This window comes from Oncorhynchus kisutch, linkage group LG20 (assembly GCF_002021735.2).
Source record: "Oncorhynchus kisutch isolate 150728-3 linkage group LG20, Okis_V2, whole genome shotgun sequence".
Lineage (NCBI taxonomy): Eukaryota > Metazoa > Chordata > Actinopteri > Salmoniformes > Salmonidae > Oncorhynchus > Oncorhynchus kisutch.
The window spans coordinates 43,160,613-43,180,807 of NC_034193.2; the positions used below are offsets into that span (position 1 = coordinate 43,160,613).

Here is a 20,195-nt window from a genome sequence, read left to right on the forward strand (position 1 = left end):
TTAGCTGGAGGTGTATGTGTGTGTGTTTGTGAAAGAGAGTTTAAGATGGCATGGAAGTGGTTTCCTTTATCCCCTTTGTGTGTGTATGAATGCCTTTTACTGCGAGTGAGAATAATAGCTTTCCAGATACGTTTTTCTCTCTGTGTGTGTCAGAGTGCATGTTCATGTTCAGGCTAGTGTGTATTTAGAGAGAGAATGAGAGAGGGGGGATGAGAAAGAGAGAGAGGGGAGAGTAGGGGTTAGTGGTTCACGGCAAGCTATTGTAATGATGCGAGTTAGCAATTTTTTGTGTTCACAGTCATTGTGTTAGGATGAAGGTGCTGCCAGCTCTTGAGTCTGAAATGTGAGAGAGGGGAAAGCTTTAGTTACATATTTTGTCGGTGTGATTCTGTGTTATAAGGGGACAAAAAGTGAGATACTCGTTCTGTGAATATTCAACACAGGAAAAGAGAGAGTGAGAGTGGGTACAGAGAGAGTTAATGTGTGTGTGTGTGTGTGTGTGTGTGTGGGTGGGTGGAGAGTGGTTCAGCTCAGTCTTTCTTCCCTGCAATTCTGTGCGAGCATTCAAGATTGAGGGAGAAAACGTGAGGGAGAGAGCATGTGTGTGTGTCTGTGTGAGAGCATGAGTGAGCGACAGCAAGAGGAAAAGAGAGAGTGAGGGAGAGAGAGCGCGAGCGCTTGAGCCTGGCATTTCTTCCCTGTGCCTTTCAGCTCCTCTCCCCCTGAAGAAGGAGGCGTGTCCATTGGCCAGCAGTATAAATTCCAAGAAGAGCCACTCGTGTAGAGCCATTCTCAGGAGCAACCCATTGCACTGCACCCCATATGGAAGAGGAAATTGCTACTCAACTTGAAAAACTTGACGCCCCTTCCCTACACCTGGACATTGGCAAACCACAGACGTTTCTCTTTGCACTATAAAAGGCTTCATGGGCTCTGTGTGAATTCTTCTTGAAGGGACAAAGACTCACCTAAATAGACCAGTGGACATTTGTTCTTACTTCCCAACAAATAACCACTTTGTGCGACTCAAAGACTTAAAGACTTTCGTCGCATGGGAGAGCAAGGACTAGATATTTAACATTCTTTGATCTACCTGCATTCTTTTTCCAACCTCCCAAACATCCTAGGGCTAGGAAATCAAGCCTAAAAAAAAAGGCGAGGTAAAACAGCGGGGACATTGTGTTCCAACTCCTGCCAAAACCCCTGCCACCCGAAACACCAACCAGCGGGCAGCATCAAAGACCAAACCCTCCAACCGCCTCCCTCCCATTCCTTACCCTCCAAAACTAAAGCAGAGACCAAACAGTTGTGGGTGAGAGAGCAGAGAAACAGAAGGAATACTAACAAACAAACTGCAGGAAGTGCAAGAGAAATCAAGGGCAAAGATTTGAGATTACGCCTTCGGGACTGCCATGGTGCGAGGTGGCGGTGCGGCTATAGCGCCGCCCTGCTGGGGCCTGTGGGCGGTGGGCGCCCTTTCGCTGGCGACCCTGTGTCTGACAGAGGAGGCCATCCGCTGCCCTGTGTGCTCCGAGGAGCGGCTGGCCAGCTGCCAGTTGCCTGATGGCAGCTGCGAAGAGACGGTGAGGGAGGCGGGCTGCGGCTGCTGCCCCACCTGCGCCCTGGCCAAGGGGGTGCACTGCGGCGTCTACTCACCCCGCTGTGGCACGGGGCTCCGCTGCTACCCGCCGCGGAACGTGGAGAGGCCCCTCCACTCGCTCATGCATGGCCAGGGAGTGTGCACCGACGAGAGGGATGTGGAAGAGAACTCAGGTGAGACAATAGGGAAGGTGTGGTTGCGGGATACCGGTATCTTTAACGATGGTCCACTGATGTGGCTGTATGTGCAGGTGTCATCACTGGTGGTCACCCTCTGTTAAAAATGGGTGATGCATTATGTTATCCCTCCTTCTTTTCTTCAGTTGTGGTCCGACTCTCCATATTGTATTTTCGGCTACTGTGCGCAACACTCTTAGTGGTGCACTCGCACGCCTACCCAGAACTAGGACATGTGTGCATGAGAACACCGCCACCTCAATAGGCTCAGTCGTTTTCCAGGTTAGTACTGTATACAACAGGATGTAGCTGTAAAATCAAGCCTGGCGGACTGGTTGGTCTCTTCACACTCTCTCTTCCTCTCTCTCCCTCTCTCATGTTGGATCCTAGCCGGTCCAGTTGGACCATACGCAGTTAAGTGGGCCAGGGTACCGGGGCTGGGCCAGAGTGTTCTCTCCCTGCTCCCTGCTCTTACCTGAGCTGGGGAGGGTGTGGCAATGTGCTGCTTGTTTGCTCTAATCTCCGCTAAGCCTCGGCCCAGAGCACACACACCAGCTCTTCACGCATGGCCTGACCTGAGAGCACACAGTCCCCCCGCTGTTTTGCACCCGGCCGTACACAGCAAAAGGGCACCTTCTGCCTTAGACATAGCAGAAAAGGTATCGCTCAGAGAGAGAAGCACTGTGGGGATAGTAATGGCTGAGCGTGTGTGTGTATGGATGTATCACATCAAATCAAATGTTATTTGTCACATGCGCCGAATACAACAGACCTTACAGTGAAATGCCCACTTACAAGCCCTAACCAACAATGCAGTTTAAAAAAAGAAGAAGAAGAAGAATGAGAACAAATAATTAAAGAGCAGCAGTAAAATAATAATAGAGTTATTAAAGGGACTTATGCATGGATAATAACAGGGAGTAGCAGTAGTGTAAAAGAGGGGGGGGGGGCAAAGCAAATAGTGTGGGTAGCCATTTGATTAGACGTTCAGGAGTCTTATGGCTTGGGGATAGAAGCTGTTTAGAAGCCTCTTGTACCTAGACTTGGCACTCTGGTACAGCTTGCCATGCGGTAGCAGAGAGTACAGTCTCTAACTAGGGTGGCTGGAGTCTTTGACAATTTTTTAGGGCCTTCCTCTGACACCGGCTGGTATAGAGGTCCTGGATGGCAGGAAGCTTGGCCACAGTGATGTACTGGGCTGTACGCACGACCCTCTGTAGTGCCTTGCGGTCGGAGGCCGAGCAGTTGCCGTACCAGGCAGTGACGCAACCAGTCAGGATGCTCTCGATGGTGCAGCTGTGGAACCTTTTGAGGATCTGAGGACCCATGCCAAAAATAGGTTTAGTCGTGCCCTCTTCAAGACTGTCGTGGTGTGCTTGGACCATGTCGGGGCGGCAGCGTAGCCTAGTGGTTAGAGCGTTGGACTAGTAACCGGAAGGTTGCGAGTTCAAACCCCCGAGCTGACAAGGTACAAATCTGTCGTTCTGCCCCTGAACAGGCAGTTAACCCAATGTTCCCAGGCCGTCATTGAAAATAAGAATGTGTTCTTAACTGACTTGCCTGGTTAAATAAAGGTAAAAAAAATATATAATGTTAGTTTGTTGTTGATGTGGACGCCAAGGAACTTGAAGCTCTCAACCTGCTCCCCCACAGCCCCATCAATGAGAATGGGGGTGTGATCAGTCCTCCTTTTCCTATAGTCCACAATCATCTCCTTTGTCTTGATCCCGTTGAGGGAGAGGTTGTTGTCCTGGCACCACACGTCCAGGTCTCTGACCTCCTCCCTATAGGCTGTTTCGTCGTTGTCGGTGATCAGGACTACCACTGTTGTGTCATCGGCAAACTTAATGATGGTGTTGGAGTCGTGCCTGGCCGTGCAGTCATGAGTGAACAGGGAGTACAGAAGGGGACTGAGCACGCACCCCTGAGGGGCCCCCGTGTTGAGGATCAGCATGGCGGATGTGTTGTTACCTACCCTTACCACCTGGGGGCGGCCCATCAGGAAGTCCAGGATCCAGTTGCAGAGGGAGATGTTTAGTCCCAGGATCCTTAGCTTAGTGATGAGCTTTGAGGGCACTATGGTGTTGAACGCTGAGCTGTAGTCAATGAATAGCATTCTCACATAGGTGTTCCTTTTGTCCAGGTGAGAAAGGGCAGTGTGGAGTGCAATAGAGATTGCATAATCTTTGGAGCTGTTAGGGGCGGTATGCAAATTGGAGTGGATCTATGGTTTCTGGGATAATGGTGTTGATGTGAGCCATGAAAGCCGTTGAAAGCACTTCATGGCTACAGACATGAGTGCTACGGTCATTTTGGCAGGTTACCTTAGTGTTCTTGGTCTGCTTGAAACATGTTGGTTTTACAGACTCATGCTCGGAGTACACATCCTGGTAATCCATCTGGCCCTGCGGTCTTGTTAATGTTGACCTGTTTAAAGGTCTTACTCACATCGGATGCGACAAGCGTGATCAAATTTCCGTGCTCTGTGTGTGGGTTTGTATATGTTTTTGCGTGTGTGTTCAGTGTATATGTGTGTGTGTGTGTGTGTGTGTGTGTGTGTGTGTGTGTGTGTGTGTGTGTGTGTGTGTGTGTGTGTGTGTACGTACACTATATATAGAAAGTTATGTCATCCATTCAGATGAGTGGATTTGGCTATTTCATTCACACCCGTTGCTGACGGGGGTGTAAAATCGAGCACACAGCCATGCAATCTCCATAGATAAAACATTGGCAGTAGATGGCCTTACTGAAGAGCTCAGTGGCTTTCAGCAGGGCACGTCATGAGATGCCACCTACAAGTCAGTTCGTCACATTTCTGGCCTGCTAGAGCTGCCCATGTCAATTGTAAGTGCTGTTATTGGGAAGTGGAAATGTCTAGGAGCAACAACGGCTCAGCCTCGTTGTGGCACAAATTGAGGTCCATGGAGAAATGTTTTGTCGAGATTGGTGTGGAAGAACTTGAATGACCTGCGCAGAGCCCTGACCTCAACCCCATCGAACACCTTTGGGATGAATTGGAATGCTGACTGCGAGCCAGACCTAATCGCCCAACATCGGTGCCCGACCTCACTAATGCTCTTGTGGCTGAATGAAAGCAAGACCCTGCAGCAATGTTCCAACATCTAGTGAAAAGCCTTTCCAGAAGAGTGGAGGCTGTTATAGCAGCAAAGGGGGGACCAACTCCATATTAATGCCCATGATTTGGAATGAGATGTCCAATGAGCAGGTGTCCACATGCTCTTGGTCATGTAGTGTGAGCGTGAACTGAATGTAAATGTGTGAGAATACATTATAAGTGTATTTGAATATATTTGTGAGTGTACTGATGTAGCTGCAGTATATGTTGGCGTATGCACCATATGTGTGAATGTATGTCCATCTCTGTGTGTATCCTGTTATTGATTTCAGCATGTTAATACGTGGTCATGTGTGTGTGTGTGTTGTATTGCAGGGAACCGTGTGTATGTGTGTGTGTGTGTGTGTGTGTGTGTGTGTGTGTGGGTGTGAGTGTGAGTGTGTGTGTGGGTGTGAGTGTGAGTGTGGGTGTGTGTGTGTGTGTTTAACAAGAGGAGGTAATAAAAGCTGCCTGTCTGCCTGTATGAAATGACTCTGTAATGGAGTGCGGCCAGTCTCAGGCTATTAGAGCTCTCTGCAATCAGTAATTCATTCTCACTCTCTTCATGGCCCCATTCCTCCTCCTCTTCGCTGGCACTGCAAGATGTCTGACTGACTGACTCCTCTTTTACTGGAGATGTCTTGTTCATTTCCCTCTGCAGACATCTTGATACAACCCCTGTCTTTCCCCCCTTCTCACGGTAGTCTTCTTCCTACTGCAGCAGCAGAGGTCTGGTTCCACTTTAACATATAATACTGTATGGCTTATCTGCTATTCCTGTTCCATCGTATTCTTCAGATGGCAGGAGATGAAACTGTTCCTTGCCTTTTTTATGTTATTCTTCCTCTCTTCCCTCCCAAAGCAGGGGGAACTCGTAGGCAGTCTTTCATGGTGGCGATTTCTATTAGGCCAAAGAAGTTTGGTAGCGATCGTAAAAAAAAATAAGCGCACCGCCTACGAAGCCATTCACTCATTTGTTCCAGATTTCATCCACACTGATGGTTCCAACATCGCTTCTTTCACCAGCAGCACCGCTGCCGGGACCTCCAACAGTTATCGGTAATGAAGGTGAACTATCTCCCCCCCCCCTGCCCTGGAGCGCATCGCCCCACCGTCCAGCTCTGCTGCATCAGTTTCCCCCTGGGCCTGGGTGGGTTGCTGCTCCTCTCCCCCCCTGCCCCGGAGCGCATCGCCCAGCTCTGCTGCATCAGTTTCCCCCTGGGCCTGGGTGGGTTGCTGCTCCTCTCCCCCCCTGCCCCGGAGCGCATCGTCCACCGTCCAGCTCTGCTAGGATGAGCTCATCGGCACGCTTGCTGCCAGAGCAGAAATGAGAGCCTTCTGCTCTGTGCGAGGCCAGCCTAGGTTAGGCCAGCACATAGCGTGACTAAACGGAATCAGAGAGAGGGGGAAAGCTGTTTAGTGCATGATAAAAAGGTGGACGGTCTTGGTTTTGGCTTCGTACCGTCCTCTGAATTGCTTCATCTGGCTGAATGTTTTTCCCTAAACATTGTTTACTGAATGACTTCGCCATCCACGCCATTGTGCTGTCCGTTGGAGACGAGCGGCGCTGAAGCCGAAGTGGGCTAAAGTGTGAATGTTCAGCGGTTTGGGAGTTCTCGTAAACTCTCTCGACAAGCTAGTGGGTGTCAGCGATTGATGAAATGCTAAACGGCGTCGAAATGTTTGGATGTTTTGTTTTGTTTTCAGTGTTCTGGAATCCTACTATCCCAGTGTTGAGCTTCGGTTGACCCGCCCCCCCCCGACCCTCCCCCGAGTCCTGTCATGAAGGCAAAGTAACCCCCCCCAACGTAGCCCTACTCAATAAGTCTTACATCAACACTTCAGTGCAGCGCCTCTGAAACCCATGCGCCAGACGGACAGGAAAAACGGGAGAGAGAGAGAGAACAGAGAGAGGAAGAGAGAGGAAGAGAGAAAAACCCAAGCCACAAGTGTACGAGTTCCTTTGTGGCACTTTTGCCGGGTTTATCCATTATTAAACCGAGGGGTACATCTCCTTGAGACGCTTCCCGCACTGCCCCAGACCTAGCAACAGTGAGCATGTCTGATAAAAATAGATTTTTTTTATTTTTTTTTATGGAACAGATTCCCAAAGACAAGGACACCGTAGGGGGAAGAGTATAACTGATCCTGAATTGACAGCATACCAGAAAGCAAATGGTCAATACTCGGAATATAACATTTTCACACGTTTTGTCAATAAACTTTTCCCAAAGCTAGCCTACCATTTCCATGGACCGACGCACAGACCATTTAAATCTGAGGGATAGATGTCCAGATGCTATCTACTCTCTGCCTTCTGTTACATTCCTTCAAGTTCAAAGCTGCAGTATTAGTAAACTCAATTTCCATAGCAACTGTAAATACTGGAGTACATTTAGCATCTTATCATGTCCTGCAAATCTCATGCAGTTCCCTAATAACCGATTCTTGGAAACTCTCTCGCAATCCTGATTCTTAGAAATCATTATGAGGGCTTGGAATCCATTCAAACATTCCAACGGGGGTCTCTTTTGGTGTCATATTCAAATGCTCCGCGAACCTTTTAAACTCGGAAATGTGTAGTACTTACAAGCAGATACAGGTGTCAATGGGAATGTCATTACTGACATAAGGTGTTGCGAATGCAGTTCACGCAGGTGGTAAGCTTACAGGAGCCACATGTGTCTGATGTACAGTATGAATCTGCATTTAGGCAGGCCCGATCAGTGGCACTAGTCTAGTCAGCCATCTGTTCTTGTCAACCATCCCACAACTCCTGTTCTTCTTACGCTGTGAGGAAAACACTTGTCTGTGTGCTCACTGGAATTATGGAACTGATACAATCATTTCTCTGTGGCCAATGAGGATATGTTGGGGAATAAGGCAAACCAATTGCAGATGTCCCCGAGGGCGTGTTTAGGTCCTTATTATTTGCTTACTTTGGGTATTTATCCCATTTGTACAGCTGGGCTTTCTGCAGCAGAACTCAGTAAATGTGATTAGCTAATTGTTCCCTCCATTGGAGCCATGGATTTAAGACCCCCCCCCCCCCTCCCCCTGGTGTCAGAGCTGTGGAGACACAGATGCACAAACAAACCAACGGACGCCGAGTAACGACACAGAGCGACGCTGAGCGCTCGCTAGCTGGTCGTCAAATTCAAATACGCCTAATCCTCGGAGCCCGGTGAGATCAAAGTCCCTCGTAAACTGTGTGAGTTCATGTGTGAACGTATTAAACAGCAACCGCTCCCATCACGCTTTGTTTGGAAACATCCCATGTAAACACGTATATCACAAACATCTGGCAGGGGAACATCTGGCAGGGGAACATCTGGCAGGGGACTCAGCCCACGGTGCATTGTTTGAACAGTCGTTCGTTCATTCTGAGTTAAGCCCGTTGTTATGTATCTACGCACAGTTTGCACACTAAACATTTCATGTATAAATTCAATGACTCACTTATCTATCTAATGATCCAGAGACTCAAATGTACTGCAATCAAAATGTGCTTAATCACTACGAACCGTGTTACTGTTGCCACGGGTGGTGTGTTGCTGTAATGTTTTACGTTGTTGTATTTTGGTGCGTGATCCTGTTCTGTGGGATATCCTTACTGTACATGAGCAAAAAACACCCAAACCAACCAGTAATTATGGTTCAGTTCTTATTTCATGGGTAAATCATTTTGGCCCACTTTTGTGGGGTACTTACCTCGATTCACGGCTGCTTCATGAAGCAGAGAGGTCAAATGAAAGTTGAAGGGGGGAAAAAGGGGAAGGGTAGTTTTGAGCACATCCCTTTTTATTGTAATAATGTCCACCTGTATTGTTTTACAGTACAGAAATATGCCACACAAAGCACTATGGACCAATAAGCTTAAATTACCCCCCAAAAAGGTGGAGGGTAACACTTTAGTTCAACACATTGTGCACATTCTTGCTATTGCCAGCTTACATAAAGAGCAATGACTTGACATAAGATATGCAGTGGGCGACAAACTGTGTCACACGTGCACTATTTACATTCAAGCGTGCCAAACGCCCACTGTCTCCTCACCCAGATTTCCACTGATGCAATGACGGCCGACGATAAGCGTCTCGCTAGCTGACGTGCTATAATGCTATGTAGCGTAACCAAGTCCAGCCTACGGAGCCAGACATGTCCCCCGGGACAGTGTTGAGACTAGTTCACATGCTCCGTCCAGACTCCCAGTGACAGCTGCAACTGGAACAGTGGAGTTTGATGCCACCCTCTGAACCTCTGGTGGGCTGGGAGTTGGGGGGGAAACACACCGCCGACATTCCCTGGCAAACACCTCGCCGGAGGAAGGTCAAGTCAGAGCAAATGGCCGAAAAACGGTTTGCAACTGGGTCAGTGGCAGACAAGTCTGCATTAATTCAACGACACGACGGGAGATGCCGACGGTTCGAGGGATTCAGCAGCTCTTGAACCCCACATGAACTCTACACGAACCTCCCCGGGTTGACATGTTCACGGCCTTTTTTTATTTTTTATTAATTCAACGCTGTCAAAAACAGAGGGAAATGATAGAACCTTTATCAGAACAGTCGTAAAACCGAGTCTTTCTTTATCTTGGCTATCCACCTGTGGCTGGGGTTGGATGCGAGTGAACACCGCACACTGTCCATGCTTGTGTTCTTCGCCTTCGCTCTTGACAAAGGAACCCGAAATGGTTCTGGCCCTGGCTTTTCTTCCTCCTGTTTGTTTAACATGATCCATTTGTATTAAAAGAAGATTATTACTTGGATTTTTTTTCCCCCTCGGAGTGCGTCCGCCCCGGAGTGCGTTCCCCCCCGAAGTGCGTCCCCCCCGTCCTTTCTATTATTCATCACAGCAGTCTGCCTTGTGCCTCAGCCTGCCTGTGTTTGAAACGGAGATGTTGACACAATCCTCCCGAAGCAGCAGCTTCCTGCCCGGAGAACAGCGGTGGCAACAAACAGGACATGGCACCCCCCCTGACCCACTTTTAAATAACGTTGGGCTTGTATGAAATGGCACTCCGAAGGAGCATGGATTCGGCAAACTGGCTAAATGGCAAAAGAGGGAAAGAATGATTTATAGGGAGACGGGAAAACAGCAGAAGTCGTGCTGGGTCTGGCGGAAAGTGCTGATGAGTAAAGGCCAACAGAAACATACAAACCCCCGGTCGGCAGAACACAGCCTGTCAATCAACTTTAGATCAACTCCCTCACCTCAACCTCATGTAGAGAGGTACGGTATAGAAATGTAAACCTCTCGTGTCATTACTGAAATGTGACTAGAATAGCTAATGGCAAAACCCCTTACCCCGAGTCTGAAACAGCCAAAGGCCACCTTACCTCATGAGTAGGCTAGTCTATCCATTGTTCAATAGCAAAAATAACTTCACAACTAAACCTGTTGATAGCTAATTGCTATTTAATCCTAATTACAGAGTGAATTCCCTTGGTAAATCTAGAAAGGTCAGAGAGAGCAATGCAGAAGATCTGACCATGACAGAAAGTAGGTTCCCAGAAGCAACTGGCATTAATGCCACACTGATGTGAGACGCCATTCGTGCTTTGATCTTTCCAGTGATCTGACAGACAAAGCTCAAGGAAGCACAAAAGCCCAGGCTCTGGGTGCCATGGTTGCAGTGCCAACCCATGAAAGGTCACAAGCAGAACAGCAAAGAACAGTTGGTGGGGGGAAAAAATGTGTTTGAGTTACCAACCAACCCTGCAAAGGCCACAGGTGAACAGTCAAGCCAGAACAAAACAGCTGTAAAGCTCTCCACACTCCATACGTTTGCCCACCGGCACCTTGTGACACTGCAAAATACCCTCTTCCAATCTCCATCTGGCACAGTGAGTTTTTTTTGTTGTTGCTGTAGGGGAGATGGAAGTGGGGTGGGGGCAGTTTCCTGAGGAAACAGCTGGCTGCCTGCAGGGCCATAGAACTGGAGAATTATTGCAAGGTAAATGTGGCACAGGCCACAATGGGTAGGCAGGCAGTGAGGAGGGGGGGGGGGGCATTTACTGTACTATACCCCTCTGAGTGGGAACACCACTGTTTGTCCTTGATGCTAAGCCTGGTTCTTAGCCTACAATTCCCCATGGTGTTTTCATCAAATCAAATGTTATTGGTCACATACACATATTTATGGAAATATATCTCTCTGTTGGTATGACAACATTTGGGTTGGGTCAGATCAGTGATATACTGTAAAATTAGGTACATTAAATTATACATTTTCATGCAATCAACAAATTGCGAAAAGCCTCTGAGAGAAGGTGTAATTGACAGAGAAACTAGTCAAAAATGGCATGGTCTATTGTTTCAACTCTTGTGGTGTGACACATACAGTGGGGAGAACAAGTATTTGATACACTGCCGATTTTGCAGGTTTCCCTACTTACAAAGCATGTAGAGGTCTGTCATTTTTATCATAGGTACACTTCAACTGTGAGAGACGGAATCTAAAACAAAAATCCAGAAAATCACATTGTATGATTTTGAAGTAATTAATTAGCATTTTATTGCATGGACATAAGTATTTGATACATCAGAAAAGCAGAACTTAATATTTGGTACAATTACAGAGATCATACGTTTCCTGTAGTTCTTGACCAGGTTTGCACACACTGCAGCAGGGATTTTGGCCCACTCCTCCATACAGACATTCTCCAGATCCTTCAGGTTTCGGGGCTGTCGCTGGGGAATACGGACTTTCAGCTCCCTTCAAAGATTTTCTATTGGGTTCAGGTCTGGAGACTGGCTAGGCCACTCCAGGACCTTGAGATGCTTCTTACGGAACCACTACTTAGTTGCCCTGGCTGTGTGTTTTGGGTCGTTGTCATGCTGGAAGACCCAGCCACGACCCATCTTCAATGTTCTTACTGAGGGAAGGAGGTTGTTGGCCAAGATCTCACGATACATGGACCCATCCATCCTCCCCTCAATACGGTGCAGTCGTCCTGTCCCCTTTGCAGAAAAGCATCCCCAAAGAATGATGTTTCCACCTCCATGTTTCACGGTTGGGATGGTGTTCTTGGGGTTGTACTCATCCTTCTTCTTCCTCCAAACACGGCGAGTGGAGTTTAGACCAAAAATCCCAATTTATGTCTCATCAGACCACATGACCTTCTCCCATTCCTCCTCTGGATCATCCAGATGGTCATTGGCAAACTGCTTGAGCAGGGGGACCTTGCGTGCGCTGCAGGATTTTAATCCATGACGGCGTAGTGTGTTACTAATGGTTTTCTTTGAGACTGTGGTCCCAGCTCTCTTCAGGTCATTGACCAGGTCCTGCCGTGTAGTTCTGGGCTGATCCCTCACCTTCCTCATGATCATTGATGCCCCACGAGGTGAGATCTTGCATGGAGCCCCAGACCGAGGGTGATTGACCGTCATCTTTAACTTCTTCCATTTTCTAATAATTGCGCCAACAGTTGTTGCCTTCTCACCAAGCTGCTTGCCTATTGTCCTGTAGCCCATCCTAGCCTTGTGCAGGTCTACAATTTTATCCCTGATGTCCTTAGACAGCTCTCTGGTCTTGGCCATTGTGGAGAGGTTGGCGTCTGTTTGATTGAGTGTGTGGACAGGTGTCTTTTATACAGGTAACGATTTCAAACATGTGCAGTTATTACAGGTAATGAGTGGAGAACAGGAGGGCTTCTTAAAGAAAAACGAACAGGTCTGTGAGAGCCGGAATTCTTACTGGTTGGTAGGTGATCAAATACTTATGTCATGCAATAAAATGCTAATTTATTACATAAAAATCATACAATGTGATTTTCTGGATTTTTGTTTTAGATTCCGTCTCTCACAGTTAACGTGTACCTATGATAAAAAAATTACAGACCTCTACATGCTTTGTAAGTAGGGAAACCTGCAAAATCGTCAGTGTATCAAATACTTGTTCTCCCTACTGTATGAGTTGCGACCTTGTACGGGTTGGGAGTGCGAGTCTTTCATGTGTTGTGTAGGTTGTAGCTCTAGAGGTTTCCCTGGTAAAAAAAAAAGAAGGTCTATTGACATTGATGGGACTTACGGGATAAATAAAGGCTTCAATAAAATGTTGGTGACTTGTACTGTTGCGACTCATTGTTAACTGTTGTGTCCCACAGCGATGGACAGGCACGATGAGACCATCCCTGAGCACCCCAACAACAGCAACATCCGCTGCAGTCCCCAGGACAAGCGCTGCATCCAGAAGACCCTGGCCCGCCACCCCGCCAAATCCACCAATCAGAGAAGCAACAACGCCAGGGAGGACCCAAAGGCTGCCCTGGTGAGCGCACCAACCACCGTTCACCTCCGTATAGGAAAAGACTACAGCTAAAGGTTACGTGTAGGAAAACATTACATACGCACATTTAAAGTATTTGAGCAGGTTCTGGATATAAAAAAGAATGTCACCCCATAGCTTTCAACTAGAGTCCAGTTGAGTATTGTTACTAGACCGACACAGGTCTAACAGGTGTTTTCAAGGACTATTTTACAGATCCAAATCCATGAGTTTAGCAGTTGGGTTACAAACGGCGTGTAACCTATTCGCTATTTTCAGGACTCATCATTTAATGGTCATCTCATGAAACGTAAACCCAGGTGTTCACTGAAATCAACAACAAAGGGTAGTATAAAACTCTTTGCCATTTCCAGATACCTACATGGACGTCTATAAGCATACATTGGCGTACATGACCATACATGGGCGTACATGACCATACATGGGCGTACATGACCATACATGGGCGTACATGCCCAAACATCTACATGGGCCGCACTAGCCTGGGTACCAGTCTGTTTAGCTAACATTCCACTCCTTATTCTAAGGTGTCATATGCCAAAGATTAACATAACAGGAGTGGCAAGGAGTGGAATGATCGCTGAACAGATTTCCGACTAATTCCACCTGTCGTCCTCAGGCTTCATGTCGTGCTGAGCTGCAGAGAGCGCTGGACCGACTGGTGTCCAACACTCGCACCCATGAGGATCTCTACAGTATCCCCATACCCAACTGTGACAAGAACGGAGACTTCCATGCCAAGCAGGTTTGTCGACTGACAAGGAGTCCTTATCCCAATGGCATCTATATTATGCACTATTCAGGAAGTACTCTGAAAATACTCTGAAATGGCACCTTATTTATGCCCTATGTAGTGCACTATTTTTAACAAGAGCCCAATTGGCCACTGCCAAAAAAGTAGACCACTACAAGGAATATCGTGCCATTTTGGATGCAGACATTTATCCAGGTAGTCTGTGTAGAAGGTCTTTATCATTCACTCGGTCTGGTATCAGACAGGCGCATAAGAACACACCACGCAAACAAACCCCTCTAACATTGTCACGGCTCTATTAGCCAAAACACACAATGGCCTTGTAACAGCATTGTTTTATGTGAGCATTTTCTCCTGCCAAGACTCCACATCTACAGACAAGCAAAGTGATTTACCAAAGAAAAACCGCGCTGAACCGTGCACGTACAACACGACACAGTGGTTAACCTAAAAGGGTTGACAGTAATCGCTTCACTGCAGTGATAGATGTCATTAGCTTTTCGAAAAGCAATTATTTCTCCGCTATGTCTGAAATGGGCGACTTTGTAGATAAGACGGGGAAGAATCTGAGAACATGGAGCTCGATAAGGCTCGTTGCTCTGTGGAGCTGAATACGCTACGACGCAACAGGCGTAACAGAGTGAGTCTGTGGTAAAAGTCTTACCCTGCCAAGGGCATCAGAGTCTGGGCTCAGACTTGATTGTGCAACACAGTTAATGTACCCTTGTCTGCTCTTTATAGTGTGTAAAAGGCATCTGTTCACTGTTGAACTATAACTGCATTGTGGTAGAACTTCACGGCACCCTCTGTGAGCATAACTAAGGTTATGAGAGGTCATCTGGCATCTTTTCATTGCACAGGAGGAATCTCAATAGGAAAGTTGAGCCAGGCTGATGGGGTGTTTCAAAACCACCCCAGGCTACGTGCAGATATTTATCACTCAGTGGTTGTGATTCATACAACATTGAGATTCTATTCAATTGATCCACATTCACACTGGTGAGATTGAGGGGCTTGAGAGAAAGTGATTAACAAAGGGAACAATGTCAAATATAACAGTGGTTTGAATTTGAAGGTACCTTAAAGATGGAATCCGCAGTAGGGTGGAAACATCGCCACTGACCGCCCTACCACTGTTGTTATTGTTTTTGTTTTTGTTTCCGGAGCTGAAGAGAGTCGTCCGGCATGGTAAAAAAAATATTGCAGTACATATTGCGCTCTTCTATCGTTGCTTGCAATGATGTCCGAGGATGACAAAAAGTGTTTGCTGCTTGCAGTAACTTCTTTGTTGTTGTAATATCACAAACGGACGTGGCGTTTCACCGTTAAGTAATCCAGCTTTAAGGGAATTTAAGTGCGATTAAGAAACTGCAACAGTTTATGCCAGAGTACCTGCGATTTTCTGAGACAAGTTTTCTGAACCAAAAATATATATTTCGTTGTTGGACATAAAATACTATAGAATCACCAGGAAATCAGCTCAAAGTGATTTTAATTTAGGAAATCTGTTCCCAAGTATTCCCATGCATAAATAGAGAGACATATATGATCGTATCACAATGTAATCAAGGTTTGAAATGAAATATATCTGTTTGAGATTCTTGCGGCCAATTTGCAGTGTACAAATGATTTATAACTATGTTCCAACCCCGCACCATCCCATTGCTGAATGTATTTGGAGGCCCCTACCTTATGCCATTGATCTGTATCATATGCCTATCGTGCAACAAATGCCATTTGGCTTGTGACTGACACCTGTCTTGTTTCTTGTGTCTACAGTGCCAGCCAGCACGTGACGGGCAGCGAGGAAAGTGCTGGTGTGTAGACCAGAAGACGGGCATGAGGCTGCCAGGGCCCCTGGAGCTGCGGGGGGAACTGGACTGCCACCAGCTAATGACTGCAACCATGAGAGAGTGAGGAGGAGACCGGCGGGGCCCCTGGGGGGCCAGGGCTAGGGCTTAGGGCCAGCCAAATTCTACTGGTGCTGTTTAGTTACAACTATGGAAGGAAAGGACTTAACCCTAAAGCCTCACTTCACGTGAGGCTAACGGTACTTGCTTGATATGAAAAAGATAAAAGGAAACCATAGAATTTAGCGATTTTACTATTGTTTGTTTTCGTGTGTGAGCGTATGTCTGTATGCATCTTTTTGAGCACATGTGTGTATTTTACGTTTCTGTGAAGTCAGGCAGATGCTCTTTCTTTAAATAACAGGTGGCAAACAACAGACCCCCGAATAAAAGTGTTGTAAACATTCTTCTCAAAACAGGACAACATTGGTTTAGTGTAGTCTAGTTGAACTCTGATTTCCATCTCTTAGCCTCTTTGAAACAAAAAACAGAAAATCTTTACGCATGAGTTAAGTGTCCTAACATGACTCACCATCGACCATTCAGCAGCAGCTGTGGAAAATAATGACTATTGGGAGTGTGTATGAGAGAGAGAGAGAGAGAGAGAGAGAGAGAGAGAGAGAGAATTACCAATTGATGATAAGCCGCAGCTTTTCACAACACTTGGAGACATGAAGTGAAAAGAGAGATTACTTTTGAAAGAATAAACTGTACCTCTGAGAGGAGCCCAGAATAGATGTGCTTTACCGCTACCCCCCCCCCCCCCCCCCCCCCCCCCCCCCTTTGTTCCCTCCTCTCTGTTTCCCCCCTTCTCTTTGACTGGGAGCTCTCTCTCTCTCTCTGGCTTATTTGTCCAGGGGGACTGGCATCATAGCTGGGCTCGGGACTCTGTACACCGCTGATAGGATAATCTTGTTTCTCCAGCTGGGGCTGAAGTACTAAGACGCCAGTGCTGCTGCTCTCATGTTTGTATGAATATGCTTCTATATACAGGATTTCTTTCTAACCAAGAGACTGCTTGTTGGCAGTATTGTGTCATTTATAGTGGCGCTATACACTCATTGTGCCCAAAAAAAACAAAAAAAAAGGTTTTCTTCTCCTGTGCTTTTTGGGGGATTGTTTTTAGAAGGAGACAGAGATACAAACTCCCAGATGAGGGGGGCGATCTTAGAATAGCCTAGATGTGTGACTGACCACAAATACTGTCTAGTTGTCACACAAATATCTCCAAGTTTTTATACTGCATTGATGAAATAAAACATACAACTAAATACACAGATATCAGTGGGAGCATTACTATAGTTAACCCGCCTGACTGTTTCATGGGCTAATGTAGTGCGACTTTGCATGATTGTAGCACGTGTGGCTCGTGACAACTTCTCGCGGCTATAGAAGGGAAGAGGACTTTATGACTGCAATGATGAAGAAAAAAAAAACCGCTCTAGACAGCCTCTGTAATGGCTAGCTGGCTGAAACGTTCGGAGAAACGCCAGACGTCTATATAATAGCATTGGAATCCTCACAGAGAGATTGCATCCTGCTTATACATGGACACCCTCCAGTATAAGTGAACACCCTTGACTTGTACTCTGGCAGAGCCAGTTATCAGGTTTCGACGTCATCGATGAAGCAGTATACAAGCCAAGGAATCATTGATTTGTATTATTATGTGGACAAACTCCCTAGTGCGTCATACTCCTACATACCTTCCGCATACACTACATGGACACGACTGTTAACATCCCTACAGCGATTTGATTGTACTGTATTGCAAACGGGTGGAAAAGATCGGTGATGGGTTCCCTCAGGCTATGATCTATGTTGTGATTGGTTGATTGACCGACTCAGGCTTGACCTGTGGACCACAGGGAGTGTAGGAGAGAAGACGACCCTTGAACACAGGACAGTCTGACCAGTGAGTTCAGCGAGGTCGGTCGTTTGTCATTTCTAGAAATGGATAGTGCACTTAATCCCCCTGAGAGAGTTGGGTTACTAATTGACTCCAGGTAGGATTCATCTCGCCGGGACATTCATTATTGGTGTTAACAGTACACTGGCACAGTTAGCTTCCTGTAGAGCGAGGCGAGGGGACAGGGCCGAGAGGGTAAACCAGACGGACGTGGGCAGCAGTTGTCCTGCTTCCTCTTTCAAGAACTGAAAGAAGAGTGCAGGACAGGTTGTCCAAAAATGGACCTACAAATGATAGGCAGCTCTTTTTGTCAGCAGAGATGTGAGTAGATGGACTAGAGGGAGAGGGAGCAGAGACGGTGTGAGTGACAGAGAGCTCGGGAGTTCCAGCTACATTTGTGTCGCAACTGATTTGCTCTCACAAAGCCACATTGTGTCCGTAAGGCACACAGCTTTTACCATTCACTCTCTCTCTCTCTCACATACCCCTCTGGTTTGACAGAGGAGCCTAGAAGTCATTCAAGGGCTTTCCTCTGGCTGTTATCCAGAGCAGCAGAGCACATACTGTAGCAAGTCCAACTAAGCCCAACATAGCAATGCCCTTCAACACGGTTGTGCTGGCTGTGATTGCTGCCATGGGGTAGTACATCCTGGGACAGAAACATCTAATTTCATTAGGCAACATTGAACATTCACACCTCCCTGCCTGGGGACAAAGTAGATAGAAAACCCGCTGTGCTACATTACCATTCAGAATCACAATATCAAAGACATTTGGGTCGATGTGTGACATGACCTGACATGAGCCGGGCCAAAGATAATTATTGTGGACTTAGCCAACTGTACTGTATCTGTAACTTGCTTCCTTGTAAAAAAATAAAAATAATTTTAAAAAACTGCCAAAGTTATCCAAAGGGTCTATGGGGATATTGCATGGTAATAGTGTTGTAGTTTACTTAGCAGTCCCTCAGTCAATGACTTATCTTCTGAACTAATTACTAACCTGTAGACATTTACTTAGCCTACATTTGACCAAAACTTTGACCGACAAACAAACATCCCCAGTGGGCTGGTTGAACCGACGCCCAGTTTTGCCTGCTTTCTGGGTCATTAACCTTGAAACTGAGCCTCTTGATGATCACTAATAGTTCATATTAGCTTTTTCTCAATTGACAAGTCCCTAAAACATATTTTTGGCCCTCTGAGGCTATTCAGTGAAACAGGATGCTCTTACTTTCTACCACATTCCACCATGGCATCCACTATTCCCCTAGATTACCTAAGAGCAGAGTTCCACCTCAGCAGCCCCCAAATGAAAAGCCCATATTCCAAAAATTTCCAAAATGTTCATTGTAAAAAAAATCCTTGTTCTAAACCATAAATCACACACAACTTCAACAAAGCGACTGATGTCATTCCCAACTAGAAAGACATAGGAAATGGTATTAAGGAAGGAGGATATACTGTAGCTGATAAGTTTATTGTATTTCAAAACACAATGAAGTAACATGAACAATGAAAGGCTTCTCCAAAGAAGTTACAAGGAAGAGTAATTTGAGGCGTGAAACCCCAAAAACTATAGGAGTGCTTTGTGTACATTAAATGTTGATATCCCTTGTCATGTACTGAATGAAAAAACACCATACATAAGTCTAAGGCCTTATCTTTACAAGTAGGCTGTCATTGTAAATACAAATTTGTTCTTTACTGACTTGCCTGGTTATATAAAAAGTAAAACAAAGTAATATCCTAGAACATTCCATTTCTGTGCTACTGTAGATATTATCTCTAGGTAAAGTAGTGCTATGTTACAAGTCAATGGTCCTGGTTTTCCTTTTGGATCCAAGACCTTCAGTGTTTAATTTACATTCAACTGTGTATACCTACACGATATTACTTGATCTCTAACTTTTGCTCTACTGTATTTTGTATTTCTGAGGGATATTCCTGTTTGCCTTGGACTTTACCTGTTAATTCTACTGTAAAAAGATTCAAGGTAACTTTTGCATGTGTAGCCTAACTATATACTGGGTTTAAACATGGCGAGATCTTGTATGTGTGGTCCAGAACAGGGCCATGCTTTAGCAATATTGAAGAAAACACAGCAAGAATGTATGCTTGTTACAGAATAATGATTTGGTTACCTTAGAAATGTTTACTCTATGAGAGAATTGTATACATTGTATTAGATCGAAATGAAATCATAAACGTGTAGCATCTGATCTCTCGCCTGATTCTTTCCCCCTCTAAACGTCTGCTTGGCATGTAGTTAAACGGTTCATGTATGTTAGATCATGTACCAAATATATTCCACCACACGGTAGATACTGAGTTCAAGGGAAAGTGTGTACTGTGCTAAGTGTAGGCCATACTGATTACACAAGAACCGAGGGTGCACTTCTAAACGGGTTGTTTCAATCAATATGTCTGGATCATCAAAGGCTAAGAAAAACATCATCTCAGTACTGTTTTCCAGGTCCACCACACAACCATAGCTACAGG

At 46.2% G+C, this 20,195-nt stretch overlaps 1 protein-coding gene across 1 annotated transcript; it reads left to right on the forward strand.

The window, feature by feature from the left end:
- Nucleotides 1-535: 535 nt before the first annotated feature.
- LOC109865745 (insulin-like growth factor-binding protein 4) lies at nt 536-19,915 on the forward strand. Its single transcript, XM_020454164.2, has 4 exons — nt 536-1,773; nt 13,000-13,163; nt 13,801-13,926; nt 15,715-19,915. The coding sequence occupies exons 1-4, from the start codon at nt 1,413-1,415 to the stop codon at nt 15,850-15,852; spliced, it is 789 nt and encodes a 262-aa protein (XP_020309753.1). The 5' UTR covers nt 536-1,412; the 3' UTR covers nt 15,853-19,915.
- The last annotated feature ends 280 nt before the right edge of the window (nt 19,916-20,195 follow it).

What these genes read in the sequence shown, in the direction of transcription:
- LOC109865745 (XM_020454164.2), top strand. Translation starts at nt 1,413, where the DNA reads ATGGTGCGAGGTGGCGGTGCGGCTATAGCGCCGCCCTGCTGGGGCCTG. An exon ending in AGGACCCAAAGGCTGCCCTG is followed by an intron (nt 13,164 to 13,800) that starts GTGAGCGCACCA and finishes TGTCGTCCTCAG; the next exon opens with GCTTCATGTCGTGCTGAGCT. An exon ending in GAGACTTCCATGCCAAGCAG is followed by an intron (nt 13,927 to 15,714) that starts GTTTGTCGACTG and finishes TTGTGTCTACAG; the next exon opens with TGCCAGCCAGCACGTGACGG.